This window comes from Dendrobates tinctorius, unplaced genomic scaffold, assembly GCF_039654945.1.
Source record: "Dendrobates tinctorius isolate UK_male_01 unplaced genomic scaffold, ASM3965494v1 ptg000102l, whole genome shotgun sequence".
Taxonomy (NCBI): Eukaryota; Metazoa; Chordata; class Amphibia; order Anura; family Dendrobatidae; genus Dendrobates; species Dendrobates tinctorius.
Window position 1 is genome coordinate 41,783,059 of NW_027361770.1, and position 17,124 is coordinate 41,800,182.

General features: G+C 40.3%; 1 protein-coding gene across 1 annotated transcript in view; it reads right to left on the reverse strand.

Annotated features, from left to right (window-relative positions):
• The window catches only part of GABBR2 (gamma-aminobutyric acid type B receptor subunit 2), a 1,198,492-nt gene that overhangs the window by 456,745 nt on the left and 724,623 nt on the right, over positions 1 to 17,124 (reverse strand). The window contains exon 8 of the mRNA XM_073587861.1: positions 4,484 to 4,544. Coding sequence (XP_073443962.1) covers positions 4,484 to 4,544 — 61 coding nt within the window. The remainder of the gene's footprint in view (positions 1 to 4,483; positions 4,545 to 17,124) is intronic.

Genomic DNA, 17,124 nt, shown 5'->3' on the forward strand with positions numbered 1-17,124 from the left:
AAGAAGTATAAATGTACAATCTTTGTGAGGCAGAATGAACAAATCAACAGCAGGTCAATAATTGTTTTGTTTCTTTTTCAGACCATTTTTTGTGGTATAAGTAATTAGATGACTTTATTCTTTAAGTCGATGTGATTATCAGATATCAGACTTTTTATGCTTGGCTCTCTGTCACACACTAAAAATGTTTTTTTCCATGAACAAGTTTTTGCAAAATATTGCAAAATAATTTTTTTATATTTCTGCCAAAAAGAGTTTGTGTTAGTGTTCGTTGTTTGTGGTTGAGTTGACAATTATATTTATACCATTTTTGAGCACATAACAATTTTTTGATTGCTTTCTATTCCAAATTATGGGAGGCAGAATGATGAAAAACCAAGAGTTCAGGAATTGTTTTTTAGGTTTTTTTTTAATGCTGTTTGCCATATGGTTAAAATTATTAAATAGCTTCATTAATCAGGTAAGTACAATTACAGCGATACAACATTCATATAACTTTTATTATGTTTTGCCACTTTAACACAATAAAAATATTTTTATAGAAAAAAAGAACTGTTTTTACATTGCTATATTATGAGAGCTACAGCTTTTCATTTTTTTGCTGATGAAGCTGTATGGCGGCATATTTTTGTGGGGAAAGTTGATGTTTTCAGAGATAACATTTTTATTCCATTTGCCCCTGAAACAAGCATCACTGATGATGTTTCATTCAGTGAAGGAGCAGGGGCTGAGGCAGTCTCTGTAAGCTAGTTATTAGGACTAGCCCAGCCTTTGAAATGAGCATCACTGCTGACACTTTGTTTCAGGGAGGGGGCATGGACTGAGGCAGTGTCCGCAGACTCAGACCATGCTTAGTTTGAGTATCCCAGCATGCATTAGGATTCCTGAACAAGGCATCATTAATAAAGAAATAGGAACAAAATAGAAAAGTGGTTAGATAATGTAGTTAGGGAAAGATAGCAAACTTAATTCAAGTATATTAGAAAGTACCGTAAATACTCGAATATAAGCTGAGATTTTCAGCCCATTTTTTGGGGCTGAAAGTCCCCCTCTTGGCTTATATTCGAGTCATATACACCAGGTGGTTGGAGGGGGGTGGGGGTGTGAGGTCATACTTACCCATCCTGGCACGGTCTCTGCAGCCCCCAGCTTCTCCGCGATCTCCCTTCCTTTCTTCAGCGATCACATGGTACCGCTCATTAAACTCATGAATATGCGCATATTCATGAGTTTAATGAGCGGTACCACGTGACCTCTGAAGGCAGGAAGGGAGATCGCGGAGAAGCTGAGGGCTGCAGAGACCATGCCACAATGAGTAAGTATAGCGATATTCACCTGTCCCTGTCCATCGCTGCTTGCTGCTGTCTGGCACGTCATCTGTCAGTGACATTCAGACAGCAGAGGGCACGGTGACGTGGCTAGTGCACGCCGCGCCCCCTGCAGTCTGAACGTCACTGACAGATAACGTGCCAGACAGCAGCAAGCAGTGATGGACCGGGGGACAGGTGAATATCTCAGGTGCCAGCAGTGACACCCACACCTGACACCCAGCGACAGAAAGGTGAGTATGTCTTTTTTTATTTTTAAATGCAGCAGCAGCGGCAGCACTTGGGGGCATAATCTATGGAGCATCTTATGGGGCAGCATATGGTGGCATAATCTATGGAGCATCTTATGGGGGCAGCATATGGGGGCATAATCTATGGAGCATCTTATGGGGGCATAATCTATGGAACATTTTATGGGGCCATAACCTTTATAGAGCAACATATGGGGCATACTATTCTATGGAGCATCTTATGGGGCCATTATCAACCTTTGTGCAGCATTATATGGGGTGTATTTTGTATAGAGCATCTTATGGGGCCATAATGAGCTATATGGAGCATTATGTGGGGCTCCTGATTCAATATGGATATTCAAAAACATTTGACCTACTGATGTCTCAATTAATTTTAGCTTTATTGGTATCTATTTTTATTTTTTAAATTTACCAGTAGCTGCTGCATTTTCCACCCTAGGCTTATACTTGAGTCAATAAGTTTTTCTAGTTTTTTGTGGCAAAATTAGGGGGTCGGCGTATACTCGGGTCGGCTTACACTCGACTATATATGGTAGTTAATATTATGTCACTAAATAACAATGTAACATACTGTAGTAACATAGTATTAAATGTTGAAGGAAGACTTTAAGTCCATCTAGTTCAATCCATAGCCCAACATACAGTATATCCTACAAAAAGTCAGGAAGCAAATGCCAAGTAAAATAAATACACTTTATTAATCAAAAAAGATGAAAGCCTAATATAAAATCATTTTCCAGAGGAGATACAGGTTACAAATATAAACTGCAAGGAAAAACATGCTAACGCCTAAAGGTTCACTATAATAATGATATCAATGTGTCAGGATCGCTGGTGAATCGCTATGTGATCGCTGGTGAGCTGTCAAACAGACAGCTTCACCAGCGATCAGCACAGCGATGCCGAGCGCCCGGCGTCGCTGTGCACGCTAGTAACCAGCGCGCTGATGCAGGAAGCTGGCAACTAACGTACACATCGGGTATCCAAGGGACGCGCGTTCCTAGATACCCAATGTGTACGTTAGTTACCAGCTCCCTGCATCAGCGCGCTGGTAACTAATGTACACATCGGGTATCTAAGGGACGCGCGTCCCTTGGCTACCCGATGTGTACATTAGTCACCAGCAGATCGCTGGTCTCCCGCCTGTCACACACAGCAATGCGTGGTGGCCAGCGAAAGACCAGCGACCAAAAAAAAGTCCTGGCCTTTCCTGCAGCGATCCCGGCAGGGGGGCCAGTCACTGATTGCTGTTACACACAGCGATCACGCTGGTGAGATCGCTGTTGTGTCACAAAACTTGTGACTCAGCAGTGATCTCGCTATGTGTGATGGGGCCTTAAGAGTAAAAAGATAATTGGAAAGGTCTTTGTACTGTCCCCTCATATATTTATACATATATTTATAATAAGATCACCCCTAAGCCTTCGTTTTTCCAAACTAAATAATCCCGAGTGTAATAACCTGTCTTGGTATTGCAGACCCCCCAGTTCCCTAATAACCTTGGTCGCTCTTCTCTGCACCGGGTCCAGTTCTGCTATGTCTTTCTTATACACCGGTGACAAGAACTGTACGCAGTATTCCAAGTGTGGTCGCACTAGTGACTTGTATAGAGGTAAAATTATGTTCTCCTCATGAGCATCTATGCCTCTTTTAATGCATCCCATTATTTTATTTGCCTTTGCAGCAGCTGCCTGACACTGGCCACTAAATGTGAGTTTGTCGTCCACCCATACACCCAGGTCTTTTTCAGTGACAGTTTTACCCAGTGTTTTACAATTAAGCACATAATTATACATCTTATTTCTTCTGCCCAAGTGCATGACCTTAAATTTATCCCCATTAAAGCTCATTTGCCATTTATCAGCCCAAGCTTCTAGTTTACATAAATCCTCCTGTAATACAAAATTGTCCTCCTCTGTATTGATTACTCTGCAGAGTTTAGTGTCATCTGCAAATATTGAAATTCTACTCTCTATGCCCCATACAAGGTCATTAATAAATATGTTAAAAAAGTGGGCCCAATACTGACCCCTGTGGTACCCCACTGCTAACCACGACCCAGTCTGAGTGTACTCCATTAATAACCACTCTTTGTTTCCTATCCCTGAACCAGCTCTTAACCCACTTACACATTTTCCCCTATCCCCATTGTTCTCATTTTATGTATCAACCTTTTGTGTGGCACCATATCAAAAGCTTTTGAAAAGTTCATATACACTACATCCACTGTGTTCCCTTGGTCCAGCCGGAACTTACCTCTTCATAAAAGCTTATCAGATTAGTCTGACAGGAACGGTCCCTCGTAAACCCATGTTGATATTGGGTCATGAGGTTATTCTTCTTCAGATACTCCTTTATAGCATCTCTTAGAAAACCCTCCAGGATTTTACCCACAGTGGAGGTTAAGCTCACTGGCCTATAATTTCCAAGTTCAGTTTTTGTCCCCTTTTTGAATATTAGCACATTTGCTATACGGGCAAGTCTTGTGGTACAGACCCTGTTATTATGGAATCTTTAAAGATTAAAAATAATGGTCTATCAATAACTGCACATAATTCCTGCAGCACTTGGGGGTGTATCCCATCCGGGCCCGGGGATTTGTCAACTTTAGTGATTTTTAGATGCCAACATACTTCCTTCTTGGTTAAGCAGGTGACATTTAATGGAGATTTTTTGTTATCACTGATCATGTTGTAAGATAGGGATTTATAGGGAAAATTACTTTGCCTTTGGACCACCCCTTTAATGCAGTGATCCTCTTCATCTACTTTGCAGTATATGAGTTCTAATCCAATAACAAAATTTGCTTTCAAGACCGTTGGGTTTGTAAGGAAAAATGACCAAAAGTCTAACACATTACATCTATTCTGTACACATCATTTGCAGCAAAGCATATCTTACCTTGAAACTGAGTGAATTTGATTGTACCCATTCTTTCTCCATTTCGAAACACAACTTGCCCCTGGAAAGAAAAGAAAATTATGTGAGCAAAAATAGAAGAAAAAATAACTTCTGATTTATATTGAATGACAACATTTAAGTTTCTAATTTTAAGAGAACTCAACAACTGAATAATGTTTTTTACTATGTACATCAAGCCGTCCTGTGATATCTAGCCAAAGACTTTAATGGTATACTATAAGTTGTGACACTTGGTTGTAATGAGATTTGCAAAATTTTTGGACAACATCAACACCTTCAAGAACTCTTGAACAATTTTTGCATAAATTTTCCTGTGTAAAGAAGACACTGACTTTAAGGTATACCATTACCATAAAGAGTTGTTCTTGGTCTGCAACATTAATTCAAATCCTGGACAGCTTTTCGTATGTTTGAACATGTTTCCTGCTCAAACAAATCAATTTTCAAAAACTGACTGATCATTTGCCGCCTAATAGATCACTCCTTGACAGTGATATTGTAATGAAATAATCTTTGCTTTTTATATTACCTGTCAGTGGTTTAAAAGGGGTGTTTGCAAGTTGTTAAATTGCTTTAACTTGTTAGCGTGAAAATAGACAAGTTTGCAAATGACATGTTTTTTTACCTGTTGTCATTATCATGCAATGAAAGTTTTTGTCTTTTATAGTGGGGAACTCGTTTCTATTGAGCCAGGCCTGGAGAGGCAGGCCAAGTGTGCACAGTAGCTACATTCTAAGGCCTCATTCACACATCAGTATTTTTGATCAGTATTTCATCAGTATTTGTATGCCAAAACCAGGAGTGTTTCCAAAACACAGAACAGATTTCAATCTTTCGAATACAGTTTTTCTATGTCAGTTCCAGTCCTGGCTTTGGCTTACAAACACTGATGCAAAAATACTGATGTGTGAAGGGGCCTATTTGAAAGGTTAACTTTTAACATACCAACCACCTCTCCCCAGCCCATTGATTTCTATACAGCAGCTAGCCAATCACCTTAGCCCCTCCCTCTCTTGCAAAAAAACTACAGCTCTCAGAACTAGTCTAATCGGAGCTCTCTTTTCTGGAACTGTGTGCTTGTTCAAATGCCTCCATGTGTAAACATAGTGATAGCAGTGTTGACTTGAAACAAACTATTGGTAGAACTTGTGCCGGGCTTTATAGTTCTAATAATGCTGTAGTTTTACTTTTTTTTTTATATCTGTCACTCAAGGGGGAGAGCCTTCCCTGCTTTAAACTAGGAAGAAAGGAAACTGCACTGCTCTTATCTTGTCAAGAGACAACTTGAGAATACCCCTTTAATGTTATCGTTGATCTGCATATATAAATAGCATATGCTGTACATATAATGGAGAAAGAACTGTAGCTGTGAGCTATCTTTAATTCATGACATTTTGAATGTACATTGTGGATATTATCAATGCACTTCTTAGTTAAACATTTTAGGTCCATTACAATAGTTTTTTGTGATTGTGTATGATTTTTGCTACTTTAAGGGGTTTAAGCTTTCAAAAAAGTGGGCCTACAATGCTTTAAAATACCTAAAATAATAAAGGGAGTGGGTACTCAACTCCAGTTCTGGCTCCCTGCTACTTTTTGATTGTTGTTTTTTCGGCTTCAACGTTGATGTCACATCAAAAGCGCATAACACCACTCTAGCCAATCACTGATCTTAACAGCTCATGCACTCTATTGTGCCAGACACACTGAGCTCAGTGAGTGGCTACAGTGGTGATATAAGATCCTTAAATGACATCACCATTGCAATCAAATTTCCATGGACAGAGCCACGGTAGATCTGGAATAGGTGAGCGCCAATTCCATTTGATGGTTTAGGTATTTTAGAGAATTTAGAATTCACTTTCTTGAAACTGGAAAATTCCTTTGAGTAAGTGGGTGAAATAGCCAAATTATGATATTTATAATGTATGCTGTTATAGAAAAAATTAACGTCCCCTAAGACCTCTCTCCAGGAAGGGGGGATTTACCCCCCCCATCACACATAATCTCTCTTGAGGGACAAGAGCTTACACTCCTTGAAGTGGAATTATACAATTTAAAATATGGGAAGAGAGTAAATTATGTATAGCTAGCAGTTGACAAAACTAATTAAGATAGGAAGGGCTAACCATTTAAATTCTCTTTGAAGCAGAGGACCTCTGCAGGGCCAAGCAGGATGTCTATTGTGAGGTATACTGAAAAAAATAGATTGAAGAGGAAGAGAAGCAGGAAACAGGAAATCTAAGAACCTTAAAAAGAAACATACATCTGCAGCTAGAAATCTGGGCCTCTTTGGAAAGTTATGAATATTGGGGTTTGTATAGATCCGATATTGAGGGGATATACATCTTCAATTTCAGGACTAATCGGGGAAGAATATGCATAATTTTAATAAATGTGACACATGCCAATAAGCTCCAAATCAATAGTGGCCAGATAGATAACAACAACCATGCCATGTTTCCTATGAAAAGGTAAAATATAACAAATATGGTGGAAATATCAAACTCCTGCTATCATCAGAAGTGAAGATAGTGTGGATGTTGGGAATATCATAATTTTCAAAAACTGAAGACATAACCCATGACCATCCCTGCTGTAAGTCATCTAGGGGAGATGTGTGGGTGTAAGTTAGGTTTTCATAAAAGGCAAGTCAAATTATGATCTATTTCCAATGCTAAGCAAGCTACATCTCAGTGTAACCAGACATTTTCAATCGAATTTCTTCCATCTGCTAGCTGAGCCATCTCTATGATCAGCGTAGTAAGTTTCTCTGTTAATCCATTGTTTTTAATGTAACTGTATATGCTGCATTGTTTTGTCTTTTTTGGAAAATCCTTTGTATATTTTATAATAACACTGCCTATTGTTCTCGATAAAATGTATTAGTTCTCTTCCTTTTGTTCTGTAAACCACGCTGCTGGAAGCTATACGCTACCAGATAGCAGGCGTCCACTTGGCATGTATAAATGACTTGTGGTGGTAGTGTGTAGTTCTTGGGTTATCGTGGAGTTAGCAGTGATCATACAGTGATATATACTGTGTATATATTCCCTGTATATATTCCCTGCATTGGAATAGGAGGTGTATGTACCATACGCTCACTGTTAGCTCTCCAATAATTGGCCTATTATTGTTAACAGCCGCAACCTCATCCATTAATCTTTGGCCAATCTTGTAATTGTCCTGACAATAGGGGTCTGCAAAGGGCTGTTTGTGACAAAAAGTTAACAGCGGGATAGTTCAGCATGACTCCCCTGGATGTGATCTTTGCCATAAGCCATTAATGATATTCTATAAGTTATGTATGAAACCAACCTAAGTGGGGAGCAAGAGATGATGAGTTCCTTATCCCTCTTCATAACAGGTTTGTTGTCTGCAAAGGATTCTAGAAACTGAGATGAGTCTGACATCTCACATTCATAAATTTTGCTGCTCCAAATATATATTCATTGCTTTGAGAGAATTATATTACACTAGGATTGCATTAAAAAATAAGCTATTAGCTGCAGCAATGGACATATCATGTGCTTTATTGATTAATGTTCAGTACTAATGTTGTCTCAAAACTGAACAAACCATATTGGAAAGCAATATTTCAGGAATTACTAGACACACTAACTATTATTATTTTCTTTGCCATTGATATTGTTTTAGTTTTACCAAGTATAGTATATGCCATTTATATTTTTTTAGTTTTACCAAGTATAGTATATGCCATTTATATTTTTTAGTTTTACCAAGTACAGTATATTGCCACACTTCGAATCATAAAGCTGCTTCAAAATTAGAATAGGAAATGATTTTATACACCATTTAAAGCTCAAGTACTATTGTTCTTAAAAGGGTTCTCCCACAAACAAAGTACATTTTAATTATTTAAGGACAGAGCCACTTTGTAGGTTAGGGACAAGGCCTTAAGGCCTCATTTTTTAAATCTGACATTTGTCAATTTATGAAGCAATAACTCTAAAACACTTCAACAGATCCAACTGATTCTGAGAATGCTTTTTCATGACAAATTGTACTTCATGAGAGTGGTAAAATTTGTTCGATATGACTTTGTGAAAATATCACTAATTTGTCCTAAATTTAGAAAATTTTATAATTTTCAAAATTTTTATTCTTATGTCCTTAAACCAAAGAGTTATGCCACACAAAATAGTTAATAACATATACCACATATCCAATTTACATCAACACAATTTTTGAAACAAATATTTTTTTTTTAGGAAGTTAGAAGGGTTAAAAGTTGATCAGCGATTTCTCATTTTTACAACTAAATATTTTTTGTTTAGGGACCATGTCACATTAGAAGTGACTTTGGGGAGCCTATATAACAGAAAATACCCTAAAATAACACCATTCGAAAAACTGCACCCATCAAAGTTATCAAAACCATAAGAAGTTTATTAACCCTGCAGGTGCTTCACAGGAAATGATGGAATGTTGAAGAAAAAAATGAACTTTAATTTTCACAAGGGCAACAGGAGACTATGGACTACAAAAATGTATTGTGCAAATTATCCTGAGTATTCCGATACCCAATATATATGGAGAAAAACTACTGCTTGGGTGCACATCAGAGTTCCTAAGGGAAGGAGCACCATTTGACTTTTTGAATGCAAAAATTGCTGGAAAAGAGAGCAGATGCCATATCACATTTGCATAGCCGTTGATGTGCCTAAACAGTAGAAACCCCCAACAATTGACCCAATTTTGGAAACTAGCACCATTAAGGAATGTATCTAGATATATTGTGAGTACTTTGAACCCCCAGATGCTTCACAGAAGTATATAATGTAGAGCCATGAAAATAAAAAATAACATTTTTCCCACAAAATTTTTTCTGAAGCCCACATTTTTTTATTTTCACAAGGGTAAAAGGAGAAAATGGACTCCAAAATTTGTAGTGTAATTTCTTCTGAGTAGGTCAATACCCCATATGCGGGTGAAAACTACAGTTTGGGTGCAAAGCAAGGCTCTAAAGAAAAGGAGCACCGTTTGACTTTTTTAACTTATAAATGGCTGGAATTGAGAGAGGACACTGTTGTATTTGTTGAACCCCTAATGTGCCTAAATAGTGGAAAACCCCCACAAGTGACTCAATTTCAGAAACTAGACCCCTCAGGGAATATATCCAAATGTGTGGTGAGCACCTTGAACCCCCAGGTGCTTCACAGAAGTTTATAACGTAGAACTGTGAAAATAAAAAAAATCACATTTTTCCCACAAAAAAATTATTTTTTAGCCACAAATGTTTAATTTTCACAAGAGTAACAGGAGAAAACGGACTCCAAAATTTGTGTTGCAGTTTCCCCTGAGTGCACCAGTGAGGCATAGTGCAAAGCTCAGAAGGGGAGAAGCACCATATTGGAGTTCAGAGTTTGCTGGAATGGTTTGAGGGTGACATGTCAGAGCCGCTGAAGTACCAGAACCACATAAACCCCTCCCATAAGTAATGTCATTTTACAAACTACACCTCTCAATGACTTTACCTAGGGGTGCAGTGAGCATGTCGACACCACATGTGCCTCACAAAAATTTATACCATTGGGCGGTAAAGAAAAAGTAATTACACTTTTACCCCTAAAATGTTGTTTTAGCCCCAAATTTGTAATTTTTATAAGGGCTAATAGGAAAAAATGGACTCCGCAGTTTGTTGTGCATTTTCTTCAGATTACCAATACCCTTCATGTAATTGGGAGCTACTTTTGAGGCACCGTGCAAAACTTAGAAGGAAAGGAGCGCCATATTATAGTACAGATTTTACTGCTATGGTTTGCAGGTGCCATGACCCACTGGGAGAGACCCTGAGGTGCCAGAATAGCAGAATTCCCTAAAAGTAACCCCATTTTACAACTCTCAATGAATTCATCTAAGGGTGCAGTGATCATATTGACACCACGGGTGTGTCACAGAATTTTATACCACTGGGCATTAAAGAAAAAATTATTACATTTTTACCACATAATTTTTTTTTTAGCCCCTGATTTTACATTTTCATATGGGGAAATGGGTAAAAATAGCCCCAAACTTTGTCACACAATTTCTGCTGAATGAAGAAATACCCCATATGTGGTTGTACAGTACTGTTACCCACATGGCAAGTCTTGTGAGGGATAGAGCGCTATTTGCCTCCTGGGTTGCAGATTTTTATAGAACCGTTTTGCGGACTTCATATACAGAGCCCCTAAGTGCTAGAAGAGCAGAATGCCTCCTCAAGTGACCGCATTTTGGAAATTATACCCCGTTAGGAATTTATCTACAGGTGTAGTAACGATTTTGGGTACATGAGTGTTTTCAAGAAACAAGCAGCGGTGGATGTTACTGCATAAATTGCAAATTGCCATTGTAGTGACCAGTACTCTGTGGTGACCAGATCATGCGTCTGGAGACACGCTCCCATAAAATAGATGGACTGTCACTACTACAGGAATGTCAAACATGTGGATACTAAATGTAGTTTAGGCACAATCAGGCTCAGAATTTCTTTTGGGGGGCATGGAGCAGTATTTCCAGAGCCTTTGTACTACCAGTAATGTGGACCCCCCTATATTTCTGTTAAAAGATAAGAACCTAAGTGGGGACTTGTTTTTTGTGGCTTGAATTGATGCTTTTTATTGGGAACATTTTACATAACATTTGGGACCATATTTTGGATCATATTTATCTGGTACTCTACGGTGAGAACTTACTTTGGGGTTTCCACATAAATCTCAGAGTGACATGCTTCAGATGAAACTCCAGAGGGATTCACTTGCTTAAATGAGGTAGCAGAGATACTTTGGACTCTGTCTGGCCTCTGATAAGCTGTGTTCTTCTTTTCAGAAGTGCGCAAAACTGCGGCCGACAGCATTTTTATGCACGCCTAAAAAGACAGACACCACCAGATCATAGGCCAAGCAATATCCACGATACCTCCATCTGCCTCATTATAGGGAATCTTCCACTGGGGGGTCTGCCTAAATTAAATATTTCAGAGATTTACACAGAAACCCCGGTGTAAGCGCTCATCATAGAGAACAGGATAAATATGAGTCGAGCCTTACTGTGATCTTTGGGAGAAAGAATGAAAAAAACAACAGCAGGTGAAAAATTGGTTTTATTTATTTTTTACTACATTCCTTGTGATTAGACAACTTTATTCTTATATACCAGACATATCTTTTCTATGTTTGACTGCTGTTACACACTAAAAGACTTTTTTTCCCAAAAACTAAATTTTGAATCACCATATTTTGAGAGCTGTAATTTTTACATATTTCTGTAGACAGTCATGTGAAGGCTTGTTTTTTGCTGGAGGAGATGACATTTTTTCTTGTTCCATTTTTGGGCACATGACAATTTTTGATCACTTTTGATTCCAATTTTTGGGAGGCAGAATTAACAAAAAACAGAAATTCAGGAATTGACTTTTGTTTTTGTTTTTATGTCGTTTCTCAAGTGGTAAAATTGATCAGGCAAATTTATTCTTTGGGTCAGTACAATTACAGCGATACCTCATTTATGTATTTTTTTATGATTCTGCACTTTTACTCAATAAACACTTATAGAAAAAATAATTATTTTTGCATTGCTATATTCCAAGAGCTATAACTTTTTAATTTTAATGCTGTTGGAGCTGTTTGGCAGCTTGTTTGTTGTGGGACAAGATGACATTTTTAGTGATACAATTTTTATTTCCATTTATCTTTTTGTTTTATTCCACTTTTTTCTAGCAGTATGATGAAGAAAGCATAGTTTGACACTTTTTTATTTTACGGCATTCACTGAAGGGGTTAACTAGTGTGACACTTTTATAGATCGAGTCGTTTGCTGCGATACCAAATATGTGTACTTTTTTGTTTATTTTTATTTTTTTGCATAAAAATGTGTATTTATTAGTGTAATATTTTTTATTATTATTTTCTTCTTTTTTAATATTTTTACATTTTTTTAAACTTTTTTACTTAGTCCCTCTATGCCCTAGCATTGCACTGCATTATACCTGTACAGAAAACTTCTAAGTCCATGCATTGAGCTTGATCCCAGAAGCTTTCTGTAGCTTGGTGACCCGTTGGTCATCATGATGACCCCGGGTCACCATCGCAATGATCAGACCCCTGTGATGGTGATCTGAAGGCAGAGGAAACTCCTGTCTTCTTCCTGCCCCTGGAATCTTGTGATCGCTCATGATTGCAGAATTTAGGGGGTTAAACAGCAAATGGTAGTGCTGGCACCGTCCATGGTTGTTAGTGCGGGAGCTCAGCCGTTAGGAGTGCCGAGCTCCTGATCTGATTGAGTAGCAGGTGCTGATATTTCAGCACCACCTGTGCGATCATGCTGTGATCAGTCAGTCAGTTTGACTGATCGATCACAGCCCTCTGAGTACAGGGAATGACCGCATGGGTCCCCGCACCTCCTCCCATGCCGCTAAGCTGTCACTGACAGCTGTCGGCACTGAACTGTCACTGCTTGTTTACATGATGGACATATCACATCATGTTGTGGGTACTGACTCCTGCTCATGACGTGCTATGTCCATTATTGGATCTAAAGCAGTAGCGTAGCTAGCATGGGGCAGAGGGGGTGGTCGCCCCGGGCCCCTTGCTCTGAGGGGGCCCACCCCCCTCTCTGTGTAGTGCAGGGAGACTATACCTTTAAGCTTCCTCCAACAAACTGCAGACACGCCAACACTGCAGCCTGTGTGTGTGCAGGAGAGAGGTCACCACAGAGCAAGACAAGATGGAGCTGTGAGTAAGAACTTGGGGGCCCTGAGAGGTGTGTGCCGTGAGGAGAGGGCAGGACGCTGCTCACCTCCTTACAAGTCCTGGACTGTTAATTTCTTCAATTTTCTTGTGTTTGTGGTCTTGTATCTGAGGCACAGTAAGTTTATGGCGGCTACTTGAACTTTTAAACAGCTCAGAAGGTGTCTCTGTCAGTGCAAATCAGCTGCCATAAATCTCATTGTGCCTCAGATAGAGGGACTGACATGAGTAGTCAGTATAATGCTCTGCCATGATAGAAGTCACCCCGGCTGCAGGACAGCACAGATAGAATATGTGTCTTTCCCTCTTCATATATATATATATATATATATATATATATATATATACACTGTATATACGGTGTATAAATGTACAAATAGTAGCAAAAAAATTAAGGCAGAGCACCATTGACAAAAACTCCCAGGAGAGCCAAAGTGCAGTTTTTTTAAAATTTTGTTTAAATGGTGTGCTGTCTTCATTCATTGGTAAATGCCTGGAATGTTTGGCAGCCGTATATTTCAAATATCTCTCTATATATATATGTATATATACAGTATATATACACACATACAGTATATATACGCACACACCCTGTGACTTGGTCCTGTGGCTGGGGAGAGGGTCCTATCATCTCATATTGTAAATCCAGGGTGGCAAGCAAGAAAATAATAATAATAATAATAATAATAATAATAATCTTTATTTATATAGCGCCAACATACTCTGCAGCGCTTTACAGTTTAACAGTTTCAACAGACAAGTCATAAGTAACAACGTTAACAGTACAGTAATTAAAGTAAAATAAGACGACCCTGCTCGTGAGAGCTTACAATCTACAATGAGGTGGGGAGATACAAAGTACAGGTGTGTATTTACAATGATGTATTTACAATGATGGTCCAGCCATCTTGAGAAGGTGGGGGACAGAGATAGTGAATGGGCTACATACTCACACTTACACATAGAATGACTTTGATTAGTGAACATGATAGGCTGCTCTGAATAGATGTGTTTTGAGAGAGCGCCTAAAACTGTGCAAATTGTGGATAGTCCTAATTTCTTGGGGTAGAGCATTCCAGAGGATTGGCGCAGCGCGGGAGAAGTCTTGGAGTCGGGAGTGGGAGGTGCGGATTAATGCAGAGGTTAGTCGAAAGTCTTTTTCAGAGCGCAGCGGTCAGCTAGGCCGATAGACAGAAATGAGGGAGGAGATGTAGGGGGGTGCCGCATTGTGGAGAGCTTTGTGCGTGAGAACAAGTACTTTGAATTGGACCCTATAATGAATGGGCGGGAAATGTAAGGACTGGTGAAGAGCGGACGCGTCCGAGTACCGATTAGCCAGATAGATGACACTGGCTGCTGCATTAAGTATGGACTGGAGAGGGGAAAGTCAAGTAGCAGGGAGGCCAATTAATAGAGCATTGCAGTAGTCCAGGCGGGAGTGGATCAATGCGACAGTGAGGGTTTTTGTTGTTTCCATGGTGAGAAAAGGGCAAATTCTGGAGATGTTCTTTAGGTTTAGGCGGAAGAGCGGGCAAGACATTGTATATGGGATGAGAAGGAGAGGTTGGTGTCAAACATAACACCCAGACAGCGTGCCTGCTGCCGGGGTGTTATTATGGTGCCACCCACGGAGAGGGAAATGTCAGATTTAGGGAGGTTAGTAGATGGCGGGAGCAGAAGAAGTTCAGTTTTTGAGAGGATAAGCTTCAGATAGAGAGTTGACATGACGTTGGAGACTGCGGACAGACAGTCACTGGCGTTCTGTAGTACAGCGGGGGTAAGGTCAGGGGATGACGTATATAGTTGTGTATCATCAGTAGAGTTGAGCGACTTTTGGTTTTTTAGGGTCGCGTTTTGTTTCGTGAAACCCGACTTTTCCAAAAGCCGGGTCGAGCAAGATCGTCCAATTATATGGAAAAGTCGGGGTCGTCCCGAAACACGAAACCCAATGTAAGTCAATGGGGAATAAAAGTCGGCAGTGAGAGGAGGACAGGAAACACACCAACAGTGCCCATTTGAATGCCAAAAGCATCAATTCTTCTTACTTAAGCTTGTCAACCTTAATTAACTTCATAATATAAGTTACGCACTGAAAAATGGGTGTTATTTGGCTAAAGTTGTTGGGGGGGAGGGCTGGCTGCAGGTTTTCAGGTGCCCTGGGCGAAAGAGCGCCCCTTTAACACATACCACAACTCATCATGCTCCAATACGGCAGATAAATAGCGGTATAGTACAATGAAAAATACCTCACTTTTTACATCTCATGACGAGGCCCATCTATTTCTCCATACAGAATCATTGGTCCCATATAATGTTTGAAACAGTATATGATGAGCTCCACATAATGCTACAGTATATGTTGGTCCCCATGGATGAAGCTCCACTGTCTTATGGGCCCAAATAATGCTCCAAACATAATGGGCCCCATTTCTAATGCTCTAGTGTATAATGGGCCCTGTAAATGCTGCTCCAGTGTCTGATGTCCACCTTTGGAATGTTCCAGTGTATGGTGGGCCCCATCTATCATTCTCCAGAGTATAGTGCTCCCCAAAAATTGCTGTCCCAACATTGAAAACAATCAAATAAGTCTCCTCGCTAGGGAATCCCTGTACTTGTCTGGACAGGTGCTGTAGCTTGCTTAACAGCTCGCCAGCCGTTCTCACGCCCAGTATGGATTGCACGTGATTGCACAAAGGTTAGAAAGGGTACCGTATCCCTGGATAACATGTATGGATAGCGTACACATTCAAAATATATGTCTATACAGCATGAGGCAGGCTCAGACGGTGTTAGGCCCAGTATGGATTGCACGTGATTGCACAAAGGTTAGAAAGGGTACCGTATCCCTGGATAACATGTATGGATAGCGTACACATTCAAAATATATGTCTATACAGCATGAGGCAGGCTCAGACAGTGTTAGGCCCAGTATGGATTGCACGTGATTGCACAAAGGTTAGAAAGGGTACCGTATCCCTGGATAACATGTATGGATAGCGTACACATTCAAAATATATGTCTATACAGCATGAGGCAGGCTCAGACGGTGTTAGGCCCAGTATGGATTGCACGTCATTGCACAAAGGTTAGAAAGGGTACCGTATCCCCAGATAACATGTATGGATAGCGTACACATTCAAAATATATGTCTATACAGCATGAGGCAGGCTCAGACGGTGTTACGCCCAATATGGATTGCACGTCATTGCACAAAGGTTAGAAAGGGTACCGTATCCCCGGATAACATGTATGGATAGCGTACACATTCAAAATATATGTCTATACAGCATGAGGCAGGCTCAGATGGTGTTAGGCCCAGTATGGATTGCACGTCATTGCACAAAGGTTAGAAAGGGTACCGTATCCCCGGATAACATGTATGGATAGCTTACACATTCAAAATATATGTCTATACAACATGAGGCAGGCTCAGACGGTGTTAGGCCCAGTATGGATTGCACGTCATTGCACAAAAGTTAGAAAGGGTACCGTATCCCCGGATAACAGGTATGGATAGCGTACACATTCAAAATATATGTCTCAGGAGGCAGGCTCAGACGGTGTCAGGCACAGTATGGATTTGACGGCCCAGATTACACAGCGGAGGAGCAGGGAGAGGTAAAGATTGCAAATGCTGGGGCCCTGCCCAAGCAAGGGGGGCCCACTCGTGGGCGTCGGTACTGGCACTGGGCCCCTCATAGTACAGCGGTGTGTCTGACGGCGGGTGTGCACCACCGCCGTCAGAGACACTTGATTGCACTATGAGGGACCCTGTGCCAGTGCCCGCGCCCAAGAGTCGGCCTACCCACCTGTCCAGGGCAACGGCACTCGCATGGTGTCGTGCGGTAGGTGGTGACCCCGGCCATGGGG